At 40.9% G+C, this 26,125-nt stretch overlaps 1 protein-coding gene across 1 annotated transcript in view; it reads right to left on the bottom strand.

Moving 5' to 3' along the window:
* LOC309406125 (von Willebrand factor D and EGF domain-containing protein-like) overlaps positions 1–26,125 on the bottom strand; it is a gene marked incomplete at its 3' end in the record, with an annotated part of 194,780 nt that overhangs the window by 91,779 nt on the left and 76,876 nt on the right. Inside the window, exons 10-13 of the mRNA XM_082001163.1 lie at positions 24,137–24,315; positions 19,563–20,506; positions 4,483–4,619; positions 3,243–3,404 (exon numbers count right to left, since the gene is read on the bottom strand). Coding sequence (XP_081857289.1) covers positions 3,243–3,404; positions 4,483–4,619; positions 19,563–20,506; positions 24,137–24,315 — 1,422 coding nt within the window. The remainder of the gene's footprint in view (positions 1–3,242; positions 3,405–4,482; positions 4,620–19,562; positions 20,507–24,136; positions 24,316–26,125) is intronic.

Below are 26,125 nucleotides of genomic sequence, written 5' to 3'. Positions count from 1 at the left end.
AGAGAATGCATATTATTTAGGTGATTTTAAATTAACCTTAAAAAAAGTGCTAGAATGGATAATATCAGACAGCAACAGTCCCATTTCCATAGGAAGGTACATTAGAAGAACGGTCACCTCCCGTCCCAGCTCACAGCTGTCTGTACATGTAGGTAGTTTAGAAAGCCTTAAGTTAACATGACATTTTTCATATATGAATGCTTGCACAATATGAATTACCTTGACTAAAGGTAAAAACTCTATTAAAAGAAGTAAAGAACTTACGCTGCAGTTTGAAAGCAGAAAAAAATAAAACAGGCAACCCCCCCTCAAGACCTGCTCTTCACCGAAAGACAGTGCTTATTGGCAGCAAGACTGCCATTAAGAATATATTATTCCTAATGCAATTTACTTTTCATTTAATTCTTTTACCAGAGCGTCCAATGGTGTCTCAATACTGGTGCACTAATAATGGTTGAAGAAATGGGTAGACAGGGGAGAATATAAAAAGCTGTAAAATTGCACTAATTGTTCTGTCTGAAGTGAGCATTGTGAGTGAAATTCAACTCTTGCCAATTTGAATTTTTTAATCTGTGTTTTTTTCTGCATTCTTTTATAAACATCCATTTTGGTTTCTTTTTAAGAACTGGGTTGTTTTATCACAATTTTAATTGCTTTTCCATTAGTCACCTTAGCGATGTGGAACAAATACTTCAATGAGACCTAAGCTGAGCAAACCTCTCTTCAAATTCGGTTGGCCCTTAAAAGCCAAAGGCGCACTTAGAGTTGTGCCTCGGTTGCTTGAACATACGTATCATATGGAAAGAAAGAGCCGCTTCTTCTGGATGAGCAGCCAGGACAATCAGGAATTCTGTCACTTCTGCCTGACCTATTTCATTCATCATGAAACGATCTTGGCTATTTGTATCACTCGTCATCTACATTCAGTTAGACTCATGCGAATGTTTGTAAATGAAAAATGAAAGTTGGAAAAACTTGCTGAATTCAAATGCGGTTTCTGCCTCACTGACTTTTTAACAATTTTTTTTTTCTGCTCTTGACAATTACAGGCAATGATAACAAACTGAGGATACGCGCGAGACGTGCTTCCCAAATTAGGTAAGTGCCTGCCAAGCTCTTTCACCTCTTCACCCAGGCACCTGTGTGGACAGCCCAAGGCATCTGCTGCCCAAGTAGGAGTTTGTATTTTGATATCTAAACTAATTATACAAAGCGCTCTGGTGTAGCCCCATGTACTTCCTTATCTGCGTTCAGCAGTATGTCATGGAAAGAATGAGCAAAATCTGAAACATGAATACCAGAGGAGATAAAATGAAAGAACACTGAGAAGAGCTTGTCAAGCCCCCGTTCCCCCAACATTGGTAGTGAAAAAAGCTTATGTGAAACATTGCTGATTCCTCTGAAATTTTAATTGGGAGGGGGGAGAGATCCTGTAAATATTGAACAGTGATATTTCCAGAAAGAATTGTTTTGAATTTTGGTTCTGAAAAATCTTTTACCTACATTTTGAAAAGCATCTATTAACATAACACAGAAGATCAATGTTGCAGTAAATTTTATCAGGAATTTTCCGGAACACTGATTTTTGAACATCTGTGGAATTCATTTCAAATCAATTTTTATCTTGAAAAGCTCCCCTGTTTTGTTCCCTGCACTGCTATGTAAGGCCAGCTACCTTTGAAATGGAGCGTCGAGCTCTGCCTCCCCAGTTCCTTCAGCAAAAAGATCCACAGGAGAACTAGGATTAGCATGAGGATGGAGACGATTTAATTGTGCATTCGCTGCACAGCCATAAACCTGGTTTTTCTGCAGGGTTTGAAGGAGAGAGAAAGGGCAGAAGGCTTACAGATGCAGAGGCTTTCTTGAACTTGAATGCGAGGAAAGACATTCTATATGTGTTTTGAGGGGAAAAAATGAGAACACTTGTACAGACCTCCTCAGGGCTGAAATGCAACACTTGAAAGCAAACTGCATTGTAATACTTGAGATGCAAGGAAGCTATCCTAGATACATTGGAGAAACAGCCCTGTGCACATGCAAAAATGCTAGCTGTCCTCTTGGGCCAGGACACTCAAGGGTTTCTCCCTCTCAGACCCTTAAACCATGAGGCGGCATTTCATCTCACCGTTGGCAGACTTCATTATCTCCGTAGAGAAATTTTGGACCTCTAGCACAGGAGCTGCCCTCCTGGTTCAGGCTTGGTGTCTTCCCCCTCTGATGGCTCCTTCTCCAGAAGGAGGGTACAAGGTCCACCCTGGCAGCTGATGCTCAGGCTCTGCTCCCACAGAGGTCTTACACCAATCTCATAAAACAGAAATCCCTATCTATTTAAAATAAATTGCTGGATAGAAAACACGTAGTGCCAAACATCTTTCTGTTCCACCTAAGCCACATGGCAGCACTTGTGCCCAGTCTGATCTGTGGTACCAACACCTGTGGGGTGCAGGACAGGTAATAACACCGCAGTGAAGTGAGTGTTTTACACATTTCATTTTTACGTGCTGCAATTTTCAAAGCACATCTGCAGTCTTTGTACCATAGCAATATAGTTTTCTTAGCTATGGAGCCTTTAAATGATCTCAGTCTTAAAAAAGCTACCAATCTGCAGAAAATAATCATCCAGGCTGAGAGTGAGACCAAGGGTAGCAAGCGCAGGGTCAGTAAGGCACTGATTTCCTGGGAATATTTAGAAAGTAGGTATCATTTTGTGAACAAAAGGGATTAAAACCACAACAGAGAACCCGGCATGAGCAGGCGCTGCACACGCTTCTTCCTGAAGTCATTCAAGACCATGACCATGACCATCTCTGCTCACGCCATGGCAGCCCTCACCAGCTGCCCAGGAGCAAGCCAGTGCTCTACTCCTGCACTGTGTATGCATCAGCCTTGCAACCAGAGAGTCAAAGCTGTCTTATACCTGCTGTCTAATCAGGAGTTTGAGCTGGGGTTTCCAGAAATGAAATACTAATGATTAACAATTGATTAGTACAACTGCATCAGTCTCAGGTGATTACCTGGAGAAGTGATTGTAATTTGCACTTTTGGATTACCTACAAAGACACCTGTTTGTACCTCATATTGTTTTGGTTGGTGTTTTTTTCTCCCCCCTACATGACATTAATGTGAGTATCTCTACAGGCATTTTCATTCCTGAAGGGAAGCAAATTGTGCTTTGCATTTTAATTTACCGTGACAACTGATTTTCTTCTAAATAATTTCTTAGAAACGTAAGAAATTCCTACTTTCACTTGCCATCTTGCGAATGGCTCATCACCAGCCACAAAGTGCACAGCCTCTGTCTCTGTGATGTTCAGGGGAGGAATCTGGCAGTCAACAGCCGCAGAGCTGAGAAAATCTGCTTTTGTCATTTCTTGTTCTCTTGATATCCATTCGCCATTGAGATGCTACAGGAAAACAGAAGGAGAGTGCAGAAGCTGAAGTCTCATAGAAAGAAATTCCAGTTGTCAACATATGTTTATATTTCTAATTAATAATAGAAGGCATTTCCAGATGGTTTATTTAAAAGAACTGATGCTGTTACTATAACCACAGTAAAGAGCGAGTCATGCTCATCAGTGCATGCAAAGTGGTCTATTGATTTGGGAAGTGCTGTGGTCTGCACTTGGGATGAGCAGCTGGCATGGGACAGGGTAGCGTGGTGGAGCAACTTCATGTTTGCTCCCGGAGCACAGCAGCCAGCTTGTTGCTCCTTGAAGGGTTGTCAGCCACTTCTCTAGCTCAGCCGCACAAGACCTCACTGCTTGTTATGAGCCTGCGGAGCCCTAAGCAGGCATGGTAGGCAAATCTCAGCTGTGCCTCATTAGCATCTTAGCACTGAATGGGAATCGGGCTGAATGTCTTTTATGAGGTGGATTTACGAGATGAATCAACCACTTCGTCTCTGAGTATGCTGATACACCAAATAATTCAGTCCTAGCATTGCTTGTGTAGAGTTGTTTATAATAAAATTATAGCGTTAGCAGAAGAGATGGGTTTAATACTCATTAAAACTTCTGATTTGGTATTGAGCTATGACTAAGAAAATTCAAATAAGAGCCTCTGTAACTATGTTGAGGAAACCTTATATTTAACCACAAAAGTTAGCATTCAGATGTGTTTAGGAAAACAACCAAGCGTACCAATTCCAGATGCACAAAATGAGAAATAATATTGTGATTTCAAGCTTCACTGGACTACAGTGCAGCTGAAGCAAACAAGAGTTAAACAAAATCCCACAGAGAAAATTAGCAAGAATGCATAGCTGTGCATTTCCAAGGAACCGGTCCTGGCAAGGCTGAGCCTCTTCAGCTCCCCTCGCTCGTAGCAAACGTATTGGCAATGGGTTTTGAAGGTATTTACACCCCGCTGTGACAGTGAGAGATGATGGCTCTCGGCACGGTACAGGGTAAAAGACTTCAATATAAACACGTCAAAGTCTGACTCTGTCATCAATGCTTTACGAGCCCGTGGGAAGTTGCTTACAATTAATCTGGTGACCTGGCAGTGCAGGTTGGGCGACTCTTTGAAGCCGAGGCCAAACACGCGGATCCTGGTGCACTCAGAGGCACGGACGTCGCAGAGGCCCCCGTTCTCTAAGTCTGTGATTTCCAAAGCTTGCTCTGAAAGGGTGAGATAGATAAAAAGCTTTAGAGAGTAGCACTGACATGCTGTTCTGTTCTGGCTAATCAGAGACTGTTGTTGTTCCTGGTTGTTTCTTGTGGTCTTCCTTGCCTCCCTGTGAATTCCTCTTGAAAAGAGGAGCAGCAGTTGTCAAAATGGGAAGCAGCAAATCTCCATCGAATAATTGCCCTGTGCACCCAGTACTGCCAGATGTATCAGTGAGCATTACACGGCTCACGGAATCGATTAACTGAAGCTGCGGCTTCATGTTAAAAGGTCTCCGGTGGTCATACTTCTGCTGACCCAGGTAACAGGATGGGAGCACAGCTGAGAGGACAGGGTGTCATGCCGTAGCACAGAGAAGCATGAGAATGAGAAGTGGAATTATCTGACGTTTGCCATGCCACCAGGCTCCTCATAATGTGAAGCAACAGTGCAAAAGACAGTCCTTTTTTTTTTTCAAAAGCTATGGATGCAATGAAAGTAATGATCCTCAAAGGAATGCTTGCTTGCAAGGGTTAAGTCATTAATGGGTGGCACTCAGCTCTGCACAGTGTCAGCACAAATGTCATGCACCAGCTAAGTTTCAGTTAAATCCTATTTTGAGACCTTAAGTAGGGCCTAAGTGACATACAGCCTGTGCTGCCCCTGTTACGAGGCTGAATTTCATCCATTTGCTGTCTTTAAAATGTTTTGTCATTCTCAGGTAAAGCTTCATTTGTGTTCTGTTGTACTTTAGGTATTCACCATTTAAAATTGCTCATTGCTTTCATAATTGTTGGTTAGTTTTAGAGTAAAAATGCAAGTTCATTGGATGGCAGAATTCACATCTTTACATTAGAAAAAGTAGAATTGGGCAGATATTTGCATCAGCACTTGGATACCACAACACTCAGAAGGTCTCTAATGTCCTATGTTAATAGCAGCAGTGAGGATCATGGTTTCGTATTTTTATTGATAATATTTGTAGTTCTAACGGTCAGAAGAAGCCACTGTGATGACAAATAACACAAAGCAGAAAATTTGCTTCTTGTTTCCTGAACAACACTTAAGAGCAGGGGCGTGAGCGGGAGCACAGCGTAGCGCAAGCTGTTTTCCCTGTTACACGTGGGGAGAGGCTGCACAGCTTTTCCTCTTCCCTGCCCCGTCACCACTGCTCTGGCAAAGCAGTATTGCCCATCAATTTTCTCTGAGCTGTAGCTTATCTAAAACAGAAGCTCTGTGACACCTAATATTTTAATGGTACATTGGTTCAGCTCTGATTCCAGGGGCAAAATGCCCTGAGCTGAGTCGATAACCTTCCCTGGTACCTCGCTGTTCCTTTAGGGCTCTGCCATTTGAGCTCTAACTAGGATAAATGCATTTTAAACACTGCGATCCCGCTGGATTGCAGCCCATAACAACACAGCTGCATGACTCTCATTTTTCCAGAGAAAGGAAGGAAAGCAACATAAATGTGAAAAATAGCGAAAAGACTTTTTCTGTACTTCCGAAATGCTTTTAGCTTTTCTTTCTTTTATTTTTTTTATTGATTTTATTGCAGCAGTATTAGCAGCACTGTTGGACACTTTGCAATATTTACAAGAAGAGAAATGGTTTACAGCTGGTCGGCGTCCATCAGTGAGCTGCGGACTCCTGTAACGTACAGAACTATTAGTCAGATGTAGCCAATGGTCTTGACAAACTGCCTTCTTCTGTGGTTTGTGCATTAAAAAAAAAAAAAAAAAGTCTTCATTATGTTTTTCATGAGATTTTAATAGTTAGCCCCACTGGTACTGAGGTACCTGGGGTTGAATTAACATTTTCATTACCATTGCAGATTTTCAGGTTTCCGCGGGTGAAGTCAAGTCTCATAGCCTGGGCAGGAGTGAGGCGCAGGAGTGTGCTCCTGCGGCCGCTCCTCTTCCAGGAGGGCCCGCTTGGTTCTCGGTGAGCCCGGCGTGCTTCCCCGCGGGTGTCCTTACGTCTTTACGAGCACCCTGACACTACCGCGTCACCATCGGGTCAGGGCCAGGGCAAGATTATCCAGCCTCAATGCTTTCTGAAATGGCTTGAGCTAGCAGCACGGCATTTGCACGTATTTCGCTCGAGCCGTTCCGCGCGTACGTCTGTACAGTATCTTCAAACCGATCTAAACCTGGAGGAAACATGTCACCGTATAGGCTTTGCCATGTTGCGGGTTAATCAAGTTAAAAATGAGAATTCTTTTTTCTGGTGAAAAGGGTGAAAGGTTCGTGGAAGGAAAACGTGCCTTGTCATTTCTGTCGTTTGATGAAGGTGGGGAAGAGAGAAGGGACTGAGCTGTTCTCCAGGTGGGCTTTTTTCTGTTACCTCAGCCGGCTGCGTCAGGCCACCCTCGGCTGGGAGTGCTCCAGAGGGAGGAATACACAGCGCGGTTGTGTGGGAGACCATATTGGATTTAATGCCCTGTTCCTTTATTTCTGGCCATCCGAAATGTGGTGTTGAGGGCGTGGTGGAGTCCCCATGCAGATTTTTACCAGATTTTCACAGGGGATGTTGGGAGGAGAGGAAGAAGAAGGAGAAAGTCTGATGGAAAATGAAAGTAATTATAATGACTTGTTTTTAAACAAATGGATACTTGAGTTCAGACTTTAGACCTCAGTATAGGCAGTACACTCCTTTTGAAAATGGTCATTATTTTTATATAACTGCTTTTTAAAATGAGATATCACATTTAATGGGCGTAGGAATTTTAGGCGTTTGTTTTTAATGAGGTTTTCTGTCTGTTTTTGCCTTCTAATTTTGGCACACATTAGCCAGTTTCAAGAAAATGTGGAACATGACATCTCAATGACATGAGCTTCAGGAAAGTCTTGTGACAGTTGGTAGCTGGGTACTAACCCATACAGACCCTGCTCTTGCTGGGGGAAGCACAACCGGAGTTTGGCTGCTGTTCATTGCTCCCAATTAGTGGATGGGTACTTAATAAGCCTGTGCACAGCATGTGCTCTCAGGCCAGAGAGGTGGAGACAGAATCACAGAATCATTAAGGTTGGAATGATTTTAACCAACCCAACACCACCATGCCCCCTAAACCATGTCCCGAAGTGCCACATCCACACATTTTTTGAACACGTCCAGTGAAGGTGACTCCACCACCTCCCTGGGCAGCCTGTGCCAATGTTTGACGTGAGAAGGAAATATTGAAGAGCCTGAAAGACCTTAGCAAAAGAGCTGCAAGTAGTTCAGCAGAAGACTGGAGGGGAGAAAGACAGGACCAAAGAAAAGAGCTGGGAAATACCACAAAGGTGAGAGTAAGGGCAAAAGCGCAGATATCCAGAGAAAGTGGAGGTTGTGGAGACCTGGAACGGATGTCTGATGTCTGTGGAGGGGCACATTAAAGAGGCAGGAGAGAAATCTGTGGGAAATCAGGCAGCGCATGGGCCAAGCCTGTGAAAAGTATGATCTGTTTGGACATTAATAATTTACGTTTAGGAGTGTGAATGCCAAAATGAAACAAAATCCATGACAGGACATCCTTCTTCTTTTCTCTGTATGGCCTATAGGCCAAAAATGTACTTTGACTTTTACTGGCAGATTAAAAACTGAAGCTCAGGGAAGCACCTGGGGCTCAGGGGGGTGGCAGGGTGCAGTCATGTTATGGAGGAGGTCCTAAGGAGCTGGGTGTTCACATCCACTGCCTCAGGAACGGCCACCTCAATACATTTCTAATGCCCGGTCTGCACGTACACTGAGTAAACACACCTGCAACTTGCCTGTCACCTGGTAGAGAATTGTACTCAGACGCTGATGAACAGCGGGAGATGTTGGGGAAAAAAGTAAAAAAAATCTCATGTTTTAATAAAAACTGTCTCAGACAAGAAAGAGGAGAGAGGACTCTGGATTTGAAGGTTGCATCTAAAAGGCTTGCGGACCTCAGGCGACTAGACAGAGGTAAGGGCTCTGTCCTGTTTGATTGGCAGTGTTGTGTCTCCCATGAGAGACGGGGACCCTCCCGGTCCCTCTGCTTTCCCCCCAGCAGGAATTTGCAGGAAAGAATACTAAGTTCAGGGCTGCTGGCAGTGCTGACAGTGAGGTTTCTTTCTGTAAGCATTTACATGAGTCAAACCTGACAAGGAGCACAGGCTACATAACAGACTTAAAAAACCCTGCATAAATACACAATTGGTTTTATAGATACTTGTTGTAGTGTATTATGTAAATAATAAGTATGCACAGATGTAGCAGTAAAATGGAGACAGTTGACACAAAATCAAGAATCTTGCAAGACTGCACTTATTAAGTTTTAGTGATGGATAGATATGGTTCATGTTGGGTTTCCGCTTTTGATCAGAAAAATATCCTAGCACAAATAAACATTCTCCTCCGGTGTTTGAAAGCGACACATGCAACTTGGGGCTGCAGCAGCAGACCTGAAATTCGAACTGGCAAGAATATTGATCAAATAAAGAGAAGGAAAAGGACTGCCCTCCTTGTCTGGATCAGGGTGATAAATAAGCAACCTAAGCAATGAAAAGCAAATCAAGAACCAGATCATAAGTGCTGGGTATGGTCACAGCTTTGCTGCAGTGCAGAAGAAATTTTCCATATTGTCCAGTTGACCTACCCTGGAGATCATATAGCTGGTTGAGGAAGCTGCTGTGCCAGATGTTGCTGGCATGGTTGTGGACAGCCGTCTAGTGCAGCTGTGAGGGTTCTAGATCAGAGCATGGTGCTTAGTTATCTCACAGCTGGGATACAGCAAGTCTGCATCTGCCTCCATTCAAACAAATGCACAGATACTGTATTTCTTTCCTTTGCATGTAGTTATGTTACAACAGTAATCATATAAACAAGTACTAAATGCATTATTCTGGAACTCATGGTGTCCATAACCCAAAGCTCACTTGAAAATCCTCCCTAAGAAAAACTTTTAGCAGCTGTATGTTGTTTACCAGGATTTTTGCACATCACTGACCTCCCTGGCTTCTAGATGAAGACTGTGTTTTATTCCTGCTCCAAAACCAGTTCCCAAAAAGCCAGAGTTTGTCATAGTACCAGACTATAGACCTATAATCATAGCTACAGCTGACATGGAGAGAATCTGTTTTTCTGCTCTGAGAGTCTCTGGTACCCAGGATGGATTGCAAAAGTGAGCCCTGGGAGAGTATGGGGAAGGCATTTTGCAAGTACCCACTGCATGTGAGAAATGGACTGGCTCGATTTCACACTGAAAGCATCCATGTGCTGCAACAGTATGTTAGATTATTTTTGCTTTACGAATCTCACTATGACATTTTATGTCTTTTTGATCCTTCTATTTTTAAAACCTTGCTAGCAATTTACTTTAGCAATAGAAAGGGACCGCACTGTTAACTAGAGGATATTGCCTCTTTTCTGGATGGCCTTGAGAGTTGGTAAAACGCAAGATCTGGTTGCGCATTCATGGCGCTGGCTGGCTTACCAACGCAGGTCTCGGTTTCCGTCCCCCGAAGGCACTTTGGGGCAGCACCCCCAGCAGCACCTTGCAGCTCCCCACGCATGACTGCAGTGATGCCACTCAAAGGGATTTGGGCACGAGGGTGCTCCTGGGTGCCATCACGGTCCTTACGTCCACACTAGTATCCAATCGGTTGGTTTTAGTGATTTTCCCACCTTTACAGTTACTGAATTGGAATAAGATCTGGTTATTACACTTGTGTGTTTATCCACAGTTGGTTTAATGTCCTGTACGGGTAGATTGTTGGCTCTTTACACAACATAAATCATGGTAGAAAGGCGTTACAAGTTTGCTTGGAATTTTTGGCTTTGGTCAGTTTAAATCAGTCCTCCTAACATTTTGCAGATTTTAATTCTATAGCTCATAAAGTGTCATGAATTTATTTATCATGTGTGCGTGTGTGCAAGTATTTGGGGAAGGAGGTTGTTTGTTCAGGGATTTTTATTTTGTTTTGGATTTAACAAGATTTAAGGCTGAAATTTCCCGCGGTGTCTGCACACAGCATGATGTAAAGAATTTATAGGCATGCATCTGGAGTGTCTGGCTTTGGTCAGTTTAAATCAGACCTATAATTTTGTAAACTTTTCTAGAGTTGAATTCTATATACTTCAGAAAATGGTTTTGTTTAGCTACATGTTTCACTGAACTGCTTTCACTGCTTTGCATTAAAGCAAATAAACTAATAATGAGAAAAGACTAATCTCCCTGATCTGATTTGCAGGGAATAGTATGGATCACTGAGCATGCAACCTTCCATGTCCCTTATCATGAGGATTTTATATCCTTCTAAAATTCGGTTTCTATTGACTTTGTAACTATCAAGCTAATAGCCCTCTTTCCTCTCAGCCAGGTCGGTGCTTTGAATGGAAAGGACTGGGAGTTAAACCACTAGATTAAGGCTAGTATTGATGTTTGCCTCCTCAGATGTGTGTTCATTGCATCTGCACCATCAAAAAGTAAACTAAAATTGCTGTGAAAATAAAAGCTTCAAAAACCAGAATGAAGCTTGTCAGTCCCTGAGAATTACCCACAAATATGCTTTAGGTGGCTGGGAAAAAATCTGTTTCCATCAATATAAAACAGACTACATCAGTGTCAGGGTCCATCAATGGTAGGTTAAGTTAATGTTTTTTTTAATTTTATTTTTAACTATGTTTCTTGTTTAAATTTTGTATTTCTTACAAAAATGTTGTGGATGGAGGTGTTCATTTGTTCTAGAAGCACCATAGAGATATTTTCAGAAGTAGGTAAGTCCTATGTTCAAAATTTTTGTTTGGAGATTTCACAAGGAGTAATCTCAAAGCCTTGATATTTACGTATTATGCTTTTTATAATTATGGCTAATTTTAGCCTGAAAAGAATATACTAGTATAATTTTTATGGCCCAGATACTCAATTAATTGATTTTATTCATATAAGATGCTATTATTGTCAGGATTCATAGTTTACTCACTCAGATGAGGACCACTCCTCTGTAGATTTCTGAAAGAAATAAACAGTGTATTTTGTAAACAAACATTTTCCAGCTTGCATTCAGTATTAAACTGTAAATTGGTTTAACTAGGAAAAAGCTGAAAACCTGAAACCAAGACTATTTTGAGTTGCTTAATACGTATTTCCATATTTATTCTTTGTCTATTTTCCAGGATCATCCAGTAAGCTGAGGAAAAATTTGATATTAACTGGAGATGACAGCTCTCAAAGGTTTTAATTTTCAACCTATATAGATCCTCTTTTACAAAGTATTGATATCTTAGTGAAAATTCCTTTTTCTTTAATGTCAGCTTGAAGGAAATAAGAATATATTCTTAGTTTCTTTAAGCTCTATGTAAGGAACGCAATCGCAGTGGAATGGAAGGAGCGTATTAAAGTGTGTTTTATGTCGCAACAGTAGAGAGTATAGAGATCTGAATGAAGTGTTCCCTGCTTTACAGAAATTATTGCTGAAGAAAAGTGTTTTTGATGGAAACAGTTGAGTTAGTTGCCTTCTAAACTATAATGTAACAACACTGCCTCACTTACTGTCCATCAGCTGTCAAGGGAACAAGTACGTATTCAAGGGAACGTGGGGAGCAGAGGCATAGGAAATTTTCAAACGTCCCTCGGTTGGCTAGATTAAAAAACGGAACGGAAAAGGCAGTAAGTAATAGGAGAAAAAAGGAAAAAGAAAGGTACATTTGTAAAAAGAGGCCTGATTTTTTCTTGACTATGCAAACTTCATCAAAGTAATAGTAACTGTGACTTTGCTAATAATACATCTGCCAAAGTCAGTAGAATTATTATAATGAAGAGGAGAATTAAGCCCAATGACATTATTTGAAAAGAGTAAAAGTTTTTTGAAGAATAAAGCCATTTAATAATTTCTTTTTTATATAGTAATAGCAGTCTGTTTTGGCCAGGAAAGTTTAAGAGTAGTAAGTATGGTGTTTGCTGTTCTCACGAGCATGTTTGACTCTTCTTTTGAAATCGAAGTTTGAAAACTTGATACAATTGTTAAAGTGTATTGCATCCTCACTACCATATAAAGTGTTTTGTCATGTTAGCCAAAATCTTAGTTGTGTTTTTAATAGGTTTACTCATCAAAATTCAAAAAAATTTTGAAACCTGATCAGTTCCTGTGGAGAGGATCAGACAGAAATTCCACGATTTCTGAGGCCCTTTTATGGTGATATAAAATGTAATCCTCCCTCGAAGATCTGGTCACAGAGACGGAGGCTACCACCTTTACGTACGGCGAGTAGTATGTTTCTCTGTAGATATCCCAGTGATTTAAGAAATTAACTGTTTTCTCTTTGAGAAGTCTAGTACGCATTTTTCACTTTGTATCATCTAATATGTGCGTGGAGAGCTTCTCTTGACCCAGTACACCCTGATGGCTCCGTCTGCGCTGTTGTGATGTATCACATTGGCAAAACACATATTCCATGTGCCAAAAAGTATCCATTTACTTGACAGGCTAACAGCCCTTAAATAATCATTATGGCACCATGATCTGGAATTTAAAGACCACTGAATTGATAGAAGTGGGAGAAACATAATTATTTCAAAGTCAATATGTTCCCATACAAAATCTCCACAGCAGATGTTTGACGCAGAGAACTGAAATGCTCTGTCCCCTTTCACCTGAGGGTCTTGAAACAATTTAAATCTTTTCTTTAAGTGTCTCCCTCATGTTTTGTCCTTGAAAAGGGGAATTAAGCTTAAAAATAAAGCGCAATTATATAAACGGTGAGAGTTCTATAATACATATTTCATCCTCAACTTGCATGACTGGCCTGATTAAAGCTCTGAGCTTATTCTTCCGTAGGGGAGAGACATCTTCGTTCGGAAGACCCCACCTGAGGAACTGTACTGGCTGACTCCATACTTCTGCTCAGTATAATTTATTTGTTTTAAATAGTTGGTGCTTTTATTAATATTATTTAATTAGAGCACATAAACAAGTCTCATCCCAGAGCAGTATGATAAATACAGAAAGGTCTATATAATAATTCTAAAAATAGCGGAGAGTAATTCGTGTAACTGCTGTTGCAGATGGGCCTGAGGGACCTGTGTGCTTGTGGTTCCCAGCTCTGAGAATGCGGTTGGGTTCACAGGACTTTTTAATAACGCTACTGAAATTTATTGATATGAAAATGGGATACCCATAAGTGTGTTAGGGAAGCGTTAACTTCTCACCTTCTCATCGTCATTTTTGCTCTCTTTGATTTCTTTGCTGGCTACTTTTTTTTTCCAGAACTTTCCACACAGAAATTTAAACTTCAAGTGTCGTTACTTCACTGAAACTAATTTGTCCTTATTATTCCTCATTACCTTTTATCTTGTAATTGCTCTTTAGAGTTTCATACAATCTGCATATTACATCCTTCTATGTGTGCTTTACTAGTCCTGATTTTTTTGGTAAGCAACATGGTCAATATATACAAACGGTAAGCACCAACCTGATTTGCTATCTGCGGTAATTGGATTCTGCATTTAATTACAGGTGGTAATGACATTTTAAGCACCTTATACAGGTGTTGGGGGGGGGTTTATGAAATGTTAAGCAACATTAAGAAAGTCTAAGCTTCTGGAGCATTGCCAAATTTCAGAGGTGCCTTTCAACTCCAAATTGCAGTTTTCATGTGAGGATAATTATAGCTCTGGCCACCTGGACTGCTCCTGTTGGAGTCAGGCACAGCAGAGGAAGCCTGTCTGCAAGCCACATTTCACATCTTCCCTCTGCCTGCATGTTTTCATTTAAAATTATTCCAAATATGTTAGGGGTTGTATTCTGATCTCTAAAAATACTGCACAGCCATCTTTTTGTGTGTGAGTGCTGGTCAAAACCAGTGGCAGAACATGTTGTGATGTATTGGCAGTGTGGCTGAGATTGGGTGACCTTGGAAAAGATATTTGAATTATGTTGATGGCCTCCTTGATCTTGGGGGAGTTTTAATTCACATCTGTAATTCCAGCCTGAGAAAATTAGACGGAGATTTGTTTTGGAGCTAATGGGAAAATAGATGGCCAGCAAAAGGAGTTGCCTTCTCCTTCATTAGTCATGTAACTTCTCCTGGGAAATAACTTTTTCCTAACAATGGCATTTAAGAGTTAACATTTCCAAAACCAACATACATTCTTCTGTTTCTTCGGTCCTGTCTTTCTAAAAGATTGTGAAAGAGGCAGCAGTTTTATATGTCCTGCAGAAACCTCATTCAGTTCTTAATTTCTCCGCCTTTTCTTCCCTTCCTACAGAACCTTTGCTTATCAGTACAGAAGCCCAAAGGCTTATCCCGCCTGTTCCCGCTCAGTGCTGACCGCCTGCACGCTGCCAGCCAGATCAGGATGCCTGAGCTGCCTGTTGGGCGGCTCCAGCTCTTCCCGTTGGAACACGCAGCTTTGTTTCTGAGACTGATCTTAATTCTTCATCTCGAACAGCCTTTTCTGGTGTGTAATCCTGCCTTTAGTGACGCCAACAGGACTTCGATTCCAAGGACTTCCAGCCTTTTGAACTGCCATTTAAGCAGCTCATCGTTATTGTGTGACGCTGTAGTACTTTTCCCTGCAAATAGGTGTTAGGTCACCTGCTGTCTATGTAGAACATTTCTGCCTATGAAATGTAAAAACAAGCAAATAACTTTGAAACTTTTGTGAATAAAACTAAAAAATCAAGAACAGCTAAAGGTGAAGCGCACACTAATACTTATCTTGCTTGTCTGTACCGAATTAGCTAGCTGACCTTTTCCGAGTAGTATAATGTCAGAGTGATTGGCGTGCCAGACCTAAGACTTTATTTCTCCTTGTAGGGGATCTGACCTCTGGCTGGATGTATACATCTGCTTTACCTTGCATTACCAAGATCAGGTATTTTATAAATGCACGTTTTCTGTGTTTTTGTATATAGAAAAAGGATATTCTAGATCACTCATAAATTAATTGATAAATAGCCTGCAGTACATGGAACTTATTGCAGTTCCTCACATTTATTCACTCTGGGCTGTGGCAGTACTTTTCCCTCGCCATAGTTAATGCTGAAACCAACTTCTTTTACAAAGTCTTCTCTTAACTTCTCTGCAGTTATGCCGAAGACAGAGGAGAAGGTTCTGCAAGTTAACCATGCCCGTTGTTACCTTGGGTTTATTTTAATTTTTCTGGAATACTTTTTTCCCCAGGTTTGCTCAAAGTCAGCTTGAACTTCAAATGCTTCTCCATCCCATTATCTCCATACCAGCGGTACAAGCGACGGACTAACCCAGTGGCCAGGTCCTGCTCACTGCTGGGCTCTGGTGTGGCTGTCTGAGCTATCGCCCTCCCAGCACGTACTGGCGTTTCACCAGTCTAGCGTTAGTTCGTACCAGATTATCTGTGAAAGGAGGAGGAACTAATACTAGAAGACATGTCCTGTTCTTAATTTCTTCTTTGTCAATTATGCTTTTGTCTCTGACGTCAAGAATTAAAATGAAATTATCTGGATTAAATTACTGACCCTCCTTGTAAGAACATAATACCATTTCAAATGCTTCTCCAAGGGCAGGTGTCCACTGAACATTCTGAGAAGTTAATTTTCAATGTTATGTTCCCCAAATTAAAGGAAGCCCTTCTCTTTAAAGGAACCGATACGATGGCGATGTTCAAACCGTTCCTGTTGACATCAGGGAAAATTCATACTGCCTCCCACTCACCCGTCACATGGAGAAGCTGAGGACTCTTCTGGCAACGTGCTTTGGGAAGAGTCAAGCAATTTATGGATTCAAAGGTATATTTTCCAAAGTGTTTCGCATTTGTTACAGAAGGTATTTGCAACTCTCCTGATCACTCTTGTTCCCATTTGTAAATATTGTGAAGTCTTAGGTAAATTTGGTCAGGAAATGGATCCTCTTTAATTTTAGTGTCTTCCTTTAGGGGGAAAAACACAAAAAACCAAACCTAGTCCAGCCAAACAAACCCGAGATTTTTCTATTAAAGAGGATACTTTCTTTAACAAACAAACTCTCAAAAATGTTAATGCATTTTTTTCATTAGTCTGTGCGCAATTTTTTTTAAAGTTATATTTGCTTAAGCAGCTGCTTTTTTTTTTCCATTCTAATGAAAATATTTTTAATAAATATTTTCTTCAAGTCGTGGAACACACACATTGCTAAGCAATGGCTAAATTTTATTGCGTAGAAGCATATTTGGGAAACAGCAGTTCCTCTTTAAGACCCTAATTGTCATGCATAAAACAGCTCAGAGGTTTCCCTGGGCTGAAGGATCTGTCCCCATGAACTGTGCTGCATGTTCAGGTTTTTACCCTGTACAAACTGCTAGGTAGATTACAAATAGAAAAAAAAAAATCTACATTTTGCAGAGAAGATTTTCATGATTAAAGTTAATTCCACTAGCCTTAATAACAGTTTGTTGTGACATTTTGATTTTTTTTTTTTTTATTTTTATTCTGTACAAACAAATAAGTTCCCAGTGTATGTTCCTGGTGTGGAATATACCACGAGTGACTGTTGTCTTACACCTCTGGAGGTGGACAGCTGTTGATAAAAGGGTAGCATATAGTCTCACTAGTATGGTAGAAAAAGAATAATGCATGGTAAATGTTCCCCAGGGGAGATGCACCCTTGGGAAGACACACCATGCACATCAGACAGTTATGCCACTACCTTTTCCTCAACAGAAAAGTAAATACCGGTGGCTCAAAATGTCAATTCCTACTACAGTTTTATTTAATGCTTTCTTGTCTGAGCACCCTTTACTTAACTAGAAAGCATTCTTCTCCTCAAGTAGTTATTATTAATGTGTTCTGTAGGTTTTCTTAAGTAAAAAATATTTGTACTTAAAGTTTACATCTACAGAAAATATTTTACTGGTATTAGTTAAAAAAAATACAAGTTCTTAGCTGCAGCTAAGGTAATGTGGGGTGTATACAGTGTGATAGAGAGAACAAGGGCCATTCACTTTGAAAATCAAATATTGCCCTTGAAATGTTGGGAAAACTGCATGGGAATTTTGGAAAAGGGCTTTCTGCCTTGTGTTAGGAAAACTGCTGAAGCTGTCAATGTTAATTTTGTCATGACACTGACAAACTGACCCCCAGCAAATGGAGCAGTATAAACATTAAGGGAAATTTAATCCCTGATCTCTTTTGTGGGTCAACACCCGGCTCGTGTGCCCCAGGGACCAGACTGAGCACGAGGATGCTCGTGGAGCACTCGGCCTCCGAGGAGCAGCCCTCGCTCGGTGGAGACCCCGCGGGAGACCCGGCGCGCTGGAGCGGGCTTCCAGGTGGGTAGCGCTGGAGAAGGCAGGCGTCTGCTGGGGGGCCGGGATAATAGTGACCCTTTGGAAAACCAGAGGGATTAATTCGATGTACTGTGAACTCTAATAAACCAGACTCCCAAAGGAGAAGTGATTTGAAGCAAAGACCAACTATCACCTTTTCCTCAACTGGAGAAAAGTGAAGCAAAGACAGTGAGAGACGGACGCAGCAGTCAGACCGGGGAGTAGTAACGGCTTACGGTGTGTTTGCCACAGCTGATGTATGTTTGTTTTCCACTTCTCACCTCCCTGTGCAATCTCAGGCCATGCTCTGTACTCTGCCCTTGCTTATATTTGATGTTGCAGCAAGAAAACAAGGTGCCATTAGCTTTTACTTGAAAGGTCACATTGAAGTTATTTTCCTCTAATCTCAGGGATTTCAACCATAGCAAAATACAATAGAATTTAAAAATCTGGACTAAGCAACCCCCTAACCTGACCATATCACAGAGAAATGAAGTTAAACATGGAATTGTATATTGGACAATTACTGCAAAATTGCTCAAATCACTTTTCAGTCACTGTGGTGACTGTTCTCTGTGCGAAAGAGAATGAATTCCTCCAAATTTAGAAAATGATCCTGCAAATTTTAGCTTGCCATTAATAAAAACCAAATGTCAGGACAAATCAGTGCACGAAGGCATGTTTATTGTGAAGCTCATGGGTAATCCCATTCCAGCTAGTAAATGTGTTGGTGTACCAGATATGCCACTGAGCTCCCAGGGCTGGATGGAGATTTGGATGTCTCAGCTAAGCCATGGTGACTGACCCTAGATATGAGCTTTACCTGTCCTAAATACAGAATAATGTCCATTAGCCTAAGCATTGTAGAAAAAGACTTTCCCCTACATTTGGGATGGGTTAAGAGAGCGTACCTTGTCATTTCAGCTTAGCTTAGCTGAAATACTGTTACTTCTTAAGCTGCAGGAACTCAACTTTATGGCTAAGCCTTAAGTACCTTTTTGTAACTTCAAGCATAAGCTTATGTGGTTTGCTGAGGCAGGGCTTACATTTTGAAATTAATGCTAACATTTATGCGTGTGCTTAATTTTCAAGCACTGTCAGTAATCACATTGGACTTGGATTTATCCATTGAAGGGCTGAACTGTAAAGAAGAAACAAACCTAGTGGGATAGCATCCTGTGTGAATGTCATTCAGAAATATTTGCAGAATCAGATCTGCAGGTTCGAATATGTCCTGTGGCTATTTTATGGCTTTCACAATGTTACCTGTTCATTCTGTCACTTTTAATTATTTTTTTTGTTACTAATAGAGGGCTTGAAATTAGTTTTCAAATTTTATTCTCTGTTGTTCAGGAAAAAAAGAAAAAAAGTATATATACAGTGTTAACATATTGACCACACGGTGAGCAAGACCCTCTTTTTTTTCAGAAGCTTGCTTGTCAGCATGCCATGATAGATCAGATGTAAAGAAAATCACTTCTGCAAAACCAATTTGCTAAGGGGCTTGTAAAATCCATTTTTAAAAAGTTACTGAGGCGAAAAAGTGAAGGATCAGCCAACCAGATATTTTGATCGGCTCTTCAAGGTCAAAAACTGATTACTAATTCATCAAATATCTTACTGGTAGCACTGTTTGAAGAGCAAACAACTCTGTGCAGATGTTCTCCCTAATAACTCTAATACCATGGAAAGATGGGTAGGGTAGGAACAAACAGAATTTTTTACTTACTTTTGGCAATGCTACAATCGTAGGAGCTGTAGTCTTCAAAGCACTGGCAGCCCAGTTCAGTGCATTGTCCATTGCCGTTACAGAAAGCAGGACATCGGAGGATAGTAAGGATTTCCTCCTGGGTAGCAGATGGCTGGTTTCCAACATGAAACATGCTATTTCTGTGTTTTAGCACTCTTCTTTCACATTCATTTTCCAAAAGGGCTATCAGTGCCCTCACCCAAGCCACGTCATCTTTGAGCTGCAGATCTAAAAGGCATATATCAATTGCCTTATCCATCTGTTTTCCAAGGAGACCTTTACACACTAAGCCAATGGAGGAATTTGCGAGAATTTGGTGGCAAATCTCCCGAGCTTTGGTGGCAGTTAGGCCATTGGGAGTGGGCCATGCCAGTGGAAGTTTTGTCCGAATCCCTTCAAAGTAATCCTCTGGGAAAAAATACGCAATGCTCTCTGAGTCTCTCTGGCTCGGGCTATGCAACGGGTGAAAGGGTAAATATTCATAATATTCTTCTTGCCTTTTGGCTCTCCTTAGGTCTTCTGTTGGTTTGGTGGAGATAATGGAACCGTTGTTTTTCGTGGACACATTGTGTTTGAGGGGTTTTAATTGGTCCTCGCGGCTACCTCGCCTTTGGACTGATTTAGGCAGGTATCTTTGATCAAAAGACTTGGTCAATAGTTTCTTATCTTTGAGTAAAGTAGTCTCTATTTCTGAGTGAGTGACAAACTCTGACGTAACATCTAGATAGGGGATCGCTGAGGTGTAATCCACATGATCATAATGGCAACCAGAAGGTTGAGGGAGAGGAGTCTGGAAGGCACTAAGTGTGTTTACCATGGGCACGGACTTAGTGCTCTCCTTCTGACATCTGCAGTAATTCTTCCTTTGCTTCCCTTCAGAAGGTGCTGGAGCCTTGTCAAATAAACTCTTCCCTGGAGGTATTCTGATTTAAAAATAGAGAGAGATTAGAGGGAGGAAACTTTCAACAAATTATTCTACAATACCAAGAAAACTTTCTTTCCCTAAGGCTGGGGCATGTATAAATTCCCAATCTACCGAAGTGCTTCAGAAAATGCTTAAGTTTAATCTCTGTTTTCTTTGGTCACTTTTGCACTGCCCTTCTTGAGTTGTCCTGCGCATTTTTTAACACTACATTGGGACATTTTAGTAACAGATGCTTAAGTGCTTTGCTGGAGCGTTGCCTAACTGCTTGACTTCTCTTTGCAGAATTTTCTTTAAGGTGCAGGTTCCCCTTTGCATATTACACATGAAATAAGGCCTTGGATTTGTCCCTGGTGCGACTCAGATACAGCTCGGAGAATGACAAAAAAGATGTATTTGTTTCAAATGCTTTATTGTGAAAATCAGCTTTATCTATTTGCCTGTGCTCTCTTTACCAGGTGTTTCCTCTAAGACTTGGATCACTATGGTTTTTCTTTTACATTTGTTTTTGCTTTAATTTTTTTTTATGCAGACTTCATTTCATTCTTGTCTTCTGATGGAGCTTTCTTTGAGCTTTTCTTTTGACAAAAAGCAGTTTTGTATTGATCATAGGGCTAGGCTATCACCTAAGGTAAGGTGATTTTTTTCCCCCATTTTAATTTAGTCCAGCTTTAATGATGCATGAACCTGTAGAGTTCGGTTTGAATAAACAGCCATGATTAAAGTTTCTTCAGAAATTTCATGAGCACAAGATCTCTTATTGATCTTATTGTGCAGCACAAGAGGAATCCTGGAGCTTCATAGAAAAAGATATGCTTCTTGTCCCAGTGGTTGGCAGCACTTTATTTCCAGAAAAATTTGAAATATCACCAAAAATTAAAATTATTTTGGCATTAATTTGTGTCTTGCAACCAGAATGCAGAGGTTTCAGGAAAGTCATAGAAAGCAGTTGCCAACATTTTGGAGCCAGACACTAGATACTGTTGTAGGAAGAGTAATTGCCTTTATCCAGATTTTCCAATATATATTGGAAATGGCGTATATGATATTATTATTTTGATCATTGATACAATAGTAGCTTTTAAATAAAACATTACAGTGACACAAGCAAAATGAACCAATTTCTCCTTCTGAAACATGAGCCTGGACATTTATGAAACCATTTTTCCCAACGAGCGGGCGCAGCAGAATACAATATGATATGACAGGACAGCTTTCGTGCCCACAGGACTGCTCCAGCTATTCTGTGCTTCCCTGCAGGCTAGGACAGTAATGGATATTTGCTGATTGAGGGAGTGCTGAAACAACTTACAGTCCTTCGGACAACGCAGCTTTGGAATTTGAGTGGGCATCCTGCACATGTGGTCTCCCCGGCTCTGCCTGGTGCTGCTGCCTGCTCAGACTCCTGTCATGAACTAACTGTAAACCTAAATTAAGGTGGCAGAACTAGCTCTTTCTTTGAGGGAACATGACAAAAACTAGAAGCTCTAGGTAAATATCGCATATTTAATAAACAAATAGAAATCACATAAACTGGTCCAGAGTCAGGACAGAAACGTAAAACACATATGAAAAATTAAGCAAAATGAAAACTTCTTGCCTTGGAACTTTATTGAAACAAATTGCTTTGTTATTCCTATGTGAAACCAAATACTTTCCTTTGGTCACCTCTGGTCAACAGGACAGGGGTGTATGGTGTGGAAAGGATGGAGCCACTTCAAACCCTATCCTTCCTCACAGGCATGCACGTACTGGCAGCACTCAGGGAGCTAGGATGTGCCTTCTGTCACCCGCATAACATGACTAGACTGTCATTCCCCTTAGCTGCCCATTATAATCAAGGAAGAACTAAGGACAAGTTTTTCAAACTGAGTTGGATGCAATTACAGAGAGAGAGTCTGAAATTAATAGCATTGCTGCTGGTTTCTCAAAAGATTTGAAAAGCGGTTTGAAAAATTTATTTTACCTACTTAAAATACATATTTTAAAATTCAGCTCTTCTTTGGCTGCTATTTAAGGGTTAGGAGGCTCTGATCTTGTTTTGTTGTTTAAAAGTTGCATCGGAAAGCTGATGTTTAAAACAGGTCTGTGCCTTTCAGAGCCCTGCAGCTGCTTGAGAGAGGTGGGAGCCAGGGAAAGAGCTGCCAGATGGTGAGCACTCAGGCTAGCTTCAGGTGCTGCAGAAAACCTAACACGCTTTCTGTGTTATTTAAAGTGAAATTAAAAACAGCAGCAGGAAAAACACCTTCCAGGTTTTGTTTTTTACTGTGCCATTTCTCTGTGGGTGGCGCAGAGACCGATCCAGTCTCCTCTGGAGGTGGCCTTAGCCTTTCCATGGGCTTAGTTGCTTTTTTAACCAGGTTGTGAAGGGTCCTTGACAACCCATCCTTGGGAGTACTGCAAGGTGAAACTCATTACCCCTCTTGCCCTTCTCACTTAACAAGTGCTTCTTCTCCCTTTCCTGAAGTATCTCCACCTTATGTGCCAAGCCCTAGAAAACTCCTCACTGTTTTATAGGAAGATTCCTATATATTGTGCTTTGGCTTCTGATTTTTCTTTGGCTTTGAACAAGTCCTCCTAAGGATCTTGTTAGCCCCTCTTGGTAGTCAGCCGTTCGTTGTTCTTGCACCAAAGTATTTCTCCATTTGCCTTCCCAGAAGGAAGCTCTGGCTGATTATCACATTATTAAGAAGTTAAAGATGGCTGTTGACTTCTAAATAATGCAATTTATAAAAACAGATCAAAAGTGCCATTAAATAGCCATTGTTGAGGCCCATTGAATATAACTAGAACATGGTAGAGGTGTTTGTTTATTTTCTGAAATGCAATAGGTCTAAAATTTATTGTTCCTATAGGATTGCACTGAGTGCCCATGTACAGATTAAGTGGTGTGTTAAGGCAGTTCACTTGATTTTTCCTTATTTGCAAAACATACTTCACAAACAAACCTACACAGTCAACCAAACCCATTTTGGTTTTGAGAACCCCTGTTAGGCGCATTTAGAGTTCAGCAACAGGAATTAAAAATGTGGCATAGGGATAGGGATAGGGACAGGGAAAGGGAAAGAGAGAGGGAGAGGGACAGGTTTATGTCCGTGCCAGATTCCTCGCTTTGGTTCTGGACCATCTGTCTCAGAAAGTGCAGTTTTTAGAGCTCACTGTCATCATTAGTAGAGTAGATATTAAGTTTTAGCATGGTACCTATATTACCACACTTTGTCAAAGTGTAACATTTAATCTATACTCACATATTGTAATTAGTGTTCAGGAATAAAAGAACAAGGGAAATACCAAACCCTTAATTAATCCCTATTGTCAGTTATCTACATTTGCTAGTGTGGGTGAGAACAGCATTTTTTTTAACAGCTGAGTGGGATCTTAACACTGCTGTTGGCATGACATCACTTGTGAATATGAAGGTTCTCTCTTAGTAACTGCTTATGTGTATCGTGCTGGCTGAAAATTAAGCCCTGTGCGTTCGGATGGTGATGGGTCTCCAGGCTTCCGTTGCTCGATTAAGCAGACCTCTGCCAAGTCATGAGGGGAGCGGGTAATGAAATAAACCTATCAACACCCCTTGATGCAGTGCTACAGAGCATCTCCCAGGCTGGGATCCTCTCCTGCTTTGTACCTCCACTCCTCTATGAAGTCTTCCTCACGCACGTTGCTCAGGTCGTTGTGCCCGATCCCGTCAAAGAGGCCACACAAACCGCTGGTGCTGTTGAAGTCGCTGCCCGGCGTCCTCACCGTCAGACCCATTCCCCACTCGCTCATGTCGGCTCGAACAAATGCTCCCGAAGGGAACAGGATCTGAAGAAAAAAGCAATGAATTGAAGCTGTTGCCAAGCTTTTTATGCAATAAAAAAGACCGTTTCTATAAACGAAAATATCAAAGTAGGACGTTGGTAATGGTGGAGGTAATTTAAGATCACTTAGATATACCACAAATATTTATTTGTGCTATTATTTAGCTTGCTTTCAGATTCTAACGTACTCATATCTGATAGCATTACATAAATATAAAACTTCACAAGTACTTTCTTTTTAAATGAATAATTACGTTTATTGAAGTTTTCCCACTGGTAAGTTACCAGCTAATTTTTGAAGCAACTTCCATGACAATAAAGCCACCCTTGTGTCTTTGTCTGGGAAATAATTTCTTTTAGCTAGACTTCCAACTCTGAAAAACAGCTTTCTTCCCTCTGAAAAATCGTTTCATTTTCCAAGGCCAGATTACCCAGAAAATGATGGTGTTTTAAAGTGGATAAAGCAATTTCCTCATTAAAGAACCTGTGGTAGGTTTACACTGACCTTTAAAAGAAAAAAAAATCTTGAGGTTAAGACAAGGGAGTAACTGTGTGGATAATGGATTTTTCAGATTGGCTTCCCAACCAAATAATAATAATAAAAAAAATCTGTTAAACTGAAATGTATTTTTTTTTTGTTTGCTTTATATTTACAGGTAAAAAGAAAATTATTTTGAAACTGATCTATGCCAGGAGTGGGAGCAGGAGCACTCTATCCTGGTAAGTAACCTTTTTTTTTTTAATCGAAAATTAAATGTTTTCAGTTAATCTTAAAAAGTACATTAAATAGTTGGAAAAATCTCATTACAATAATTTCAAAGTAGTTAATTTCCTTTTTTGAAGTCACCTCTGCCTAAGTATAATTTATTCAGCCAAATAATGTCCATTGCTTTTCTTTCTTTCAGTGGGGATTTTTTGGTCCCTTATAAGTTCCTCCCCACCAAATCTATTTATATCTGTGAGGAGGCAACTAGCTTATACTTGTGTTTCTGTGCTGGAATCCAGACTTTACACTTTGGCTGCACTAAATAATAATCTTGCCCATTTTAGCTTCCCAGTCATCGTTTGAGGGATGAGAATACTTTCTGAGGAAGCTCTCCGTGAGCGATATCCTCGTCCAGCTGAGCGGGGCAGCGACGTGACACTGACTGCAGTAACAGACGGGGACACTAGTTGAAGATGTCCCTGCTCGTTGCAGGGGGGTTGGACTAGCTGGCTTTTAAAGGTCCCTTCCACCCCAAACTATTCTGTGATTCTATGAGCTCAGGCCCTCCATGTTTTGATCAACGCATTTAAAGCATCCTTTTTAAAAAAATCATTGGCCTTGGTGAATAATGGAAGTCATCATATAAAACCTATTCTTTGAATACATCAGAAGGTCTTGACTGAACCTCCACGTTGGCTGAACGTCCACCTTGGCCAAACCTCCACCTTGGCTATATGTCTCAGTTCCCAAGGTAAGTTTTAAAAAAAAAGATAAAAAAAAGCTCGAATGGCCTGATGAGTTAAGTTTTTCATAGTGGTTTAACAGGTAGAGCAGCAGAACTGCAGTTGACACAGTGCTGGGTAGGATTTGATTTGATTCTTCACATAAATATGTGCCCTCTAATTACATGCTTTACTACAGGGAGGAGCATTTCATACAAGGCTGTGTATAAAATCCTTGCAGTCAGGACTGCATGAGCTGCTTCGTTCCTCTGTGCTGTCTGGATTAATATTTCCAGGTGTGGATTTATTTCAGGAATTCTGAGTGCTGTAACCCTTTCTTCTCCATCTGCCACTGAGGACCTAATAACTCTCCAGGTTTTCTGTAA

The sequence above is a fragment of the Phaethon aethereus genome, assembly GCF_964289735.1.
Source record: "Phaethon aethereus genome assembly, chromosome: 6".
Taxonomy (NCBI): domain Eukaryota; kingdom Metazoa; phylum Chordata; class Aves; order Phaethontiformes; family Phaethontidae; genus Phaethon; species Phaethon aethereus.
Note: the sequence above shows the minus strand (reverse complement) of the source record. Positions and strands in the feature narration are given on the sequence as shown.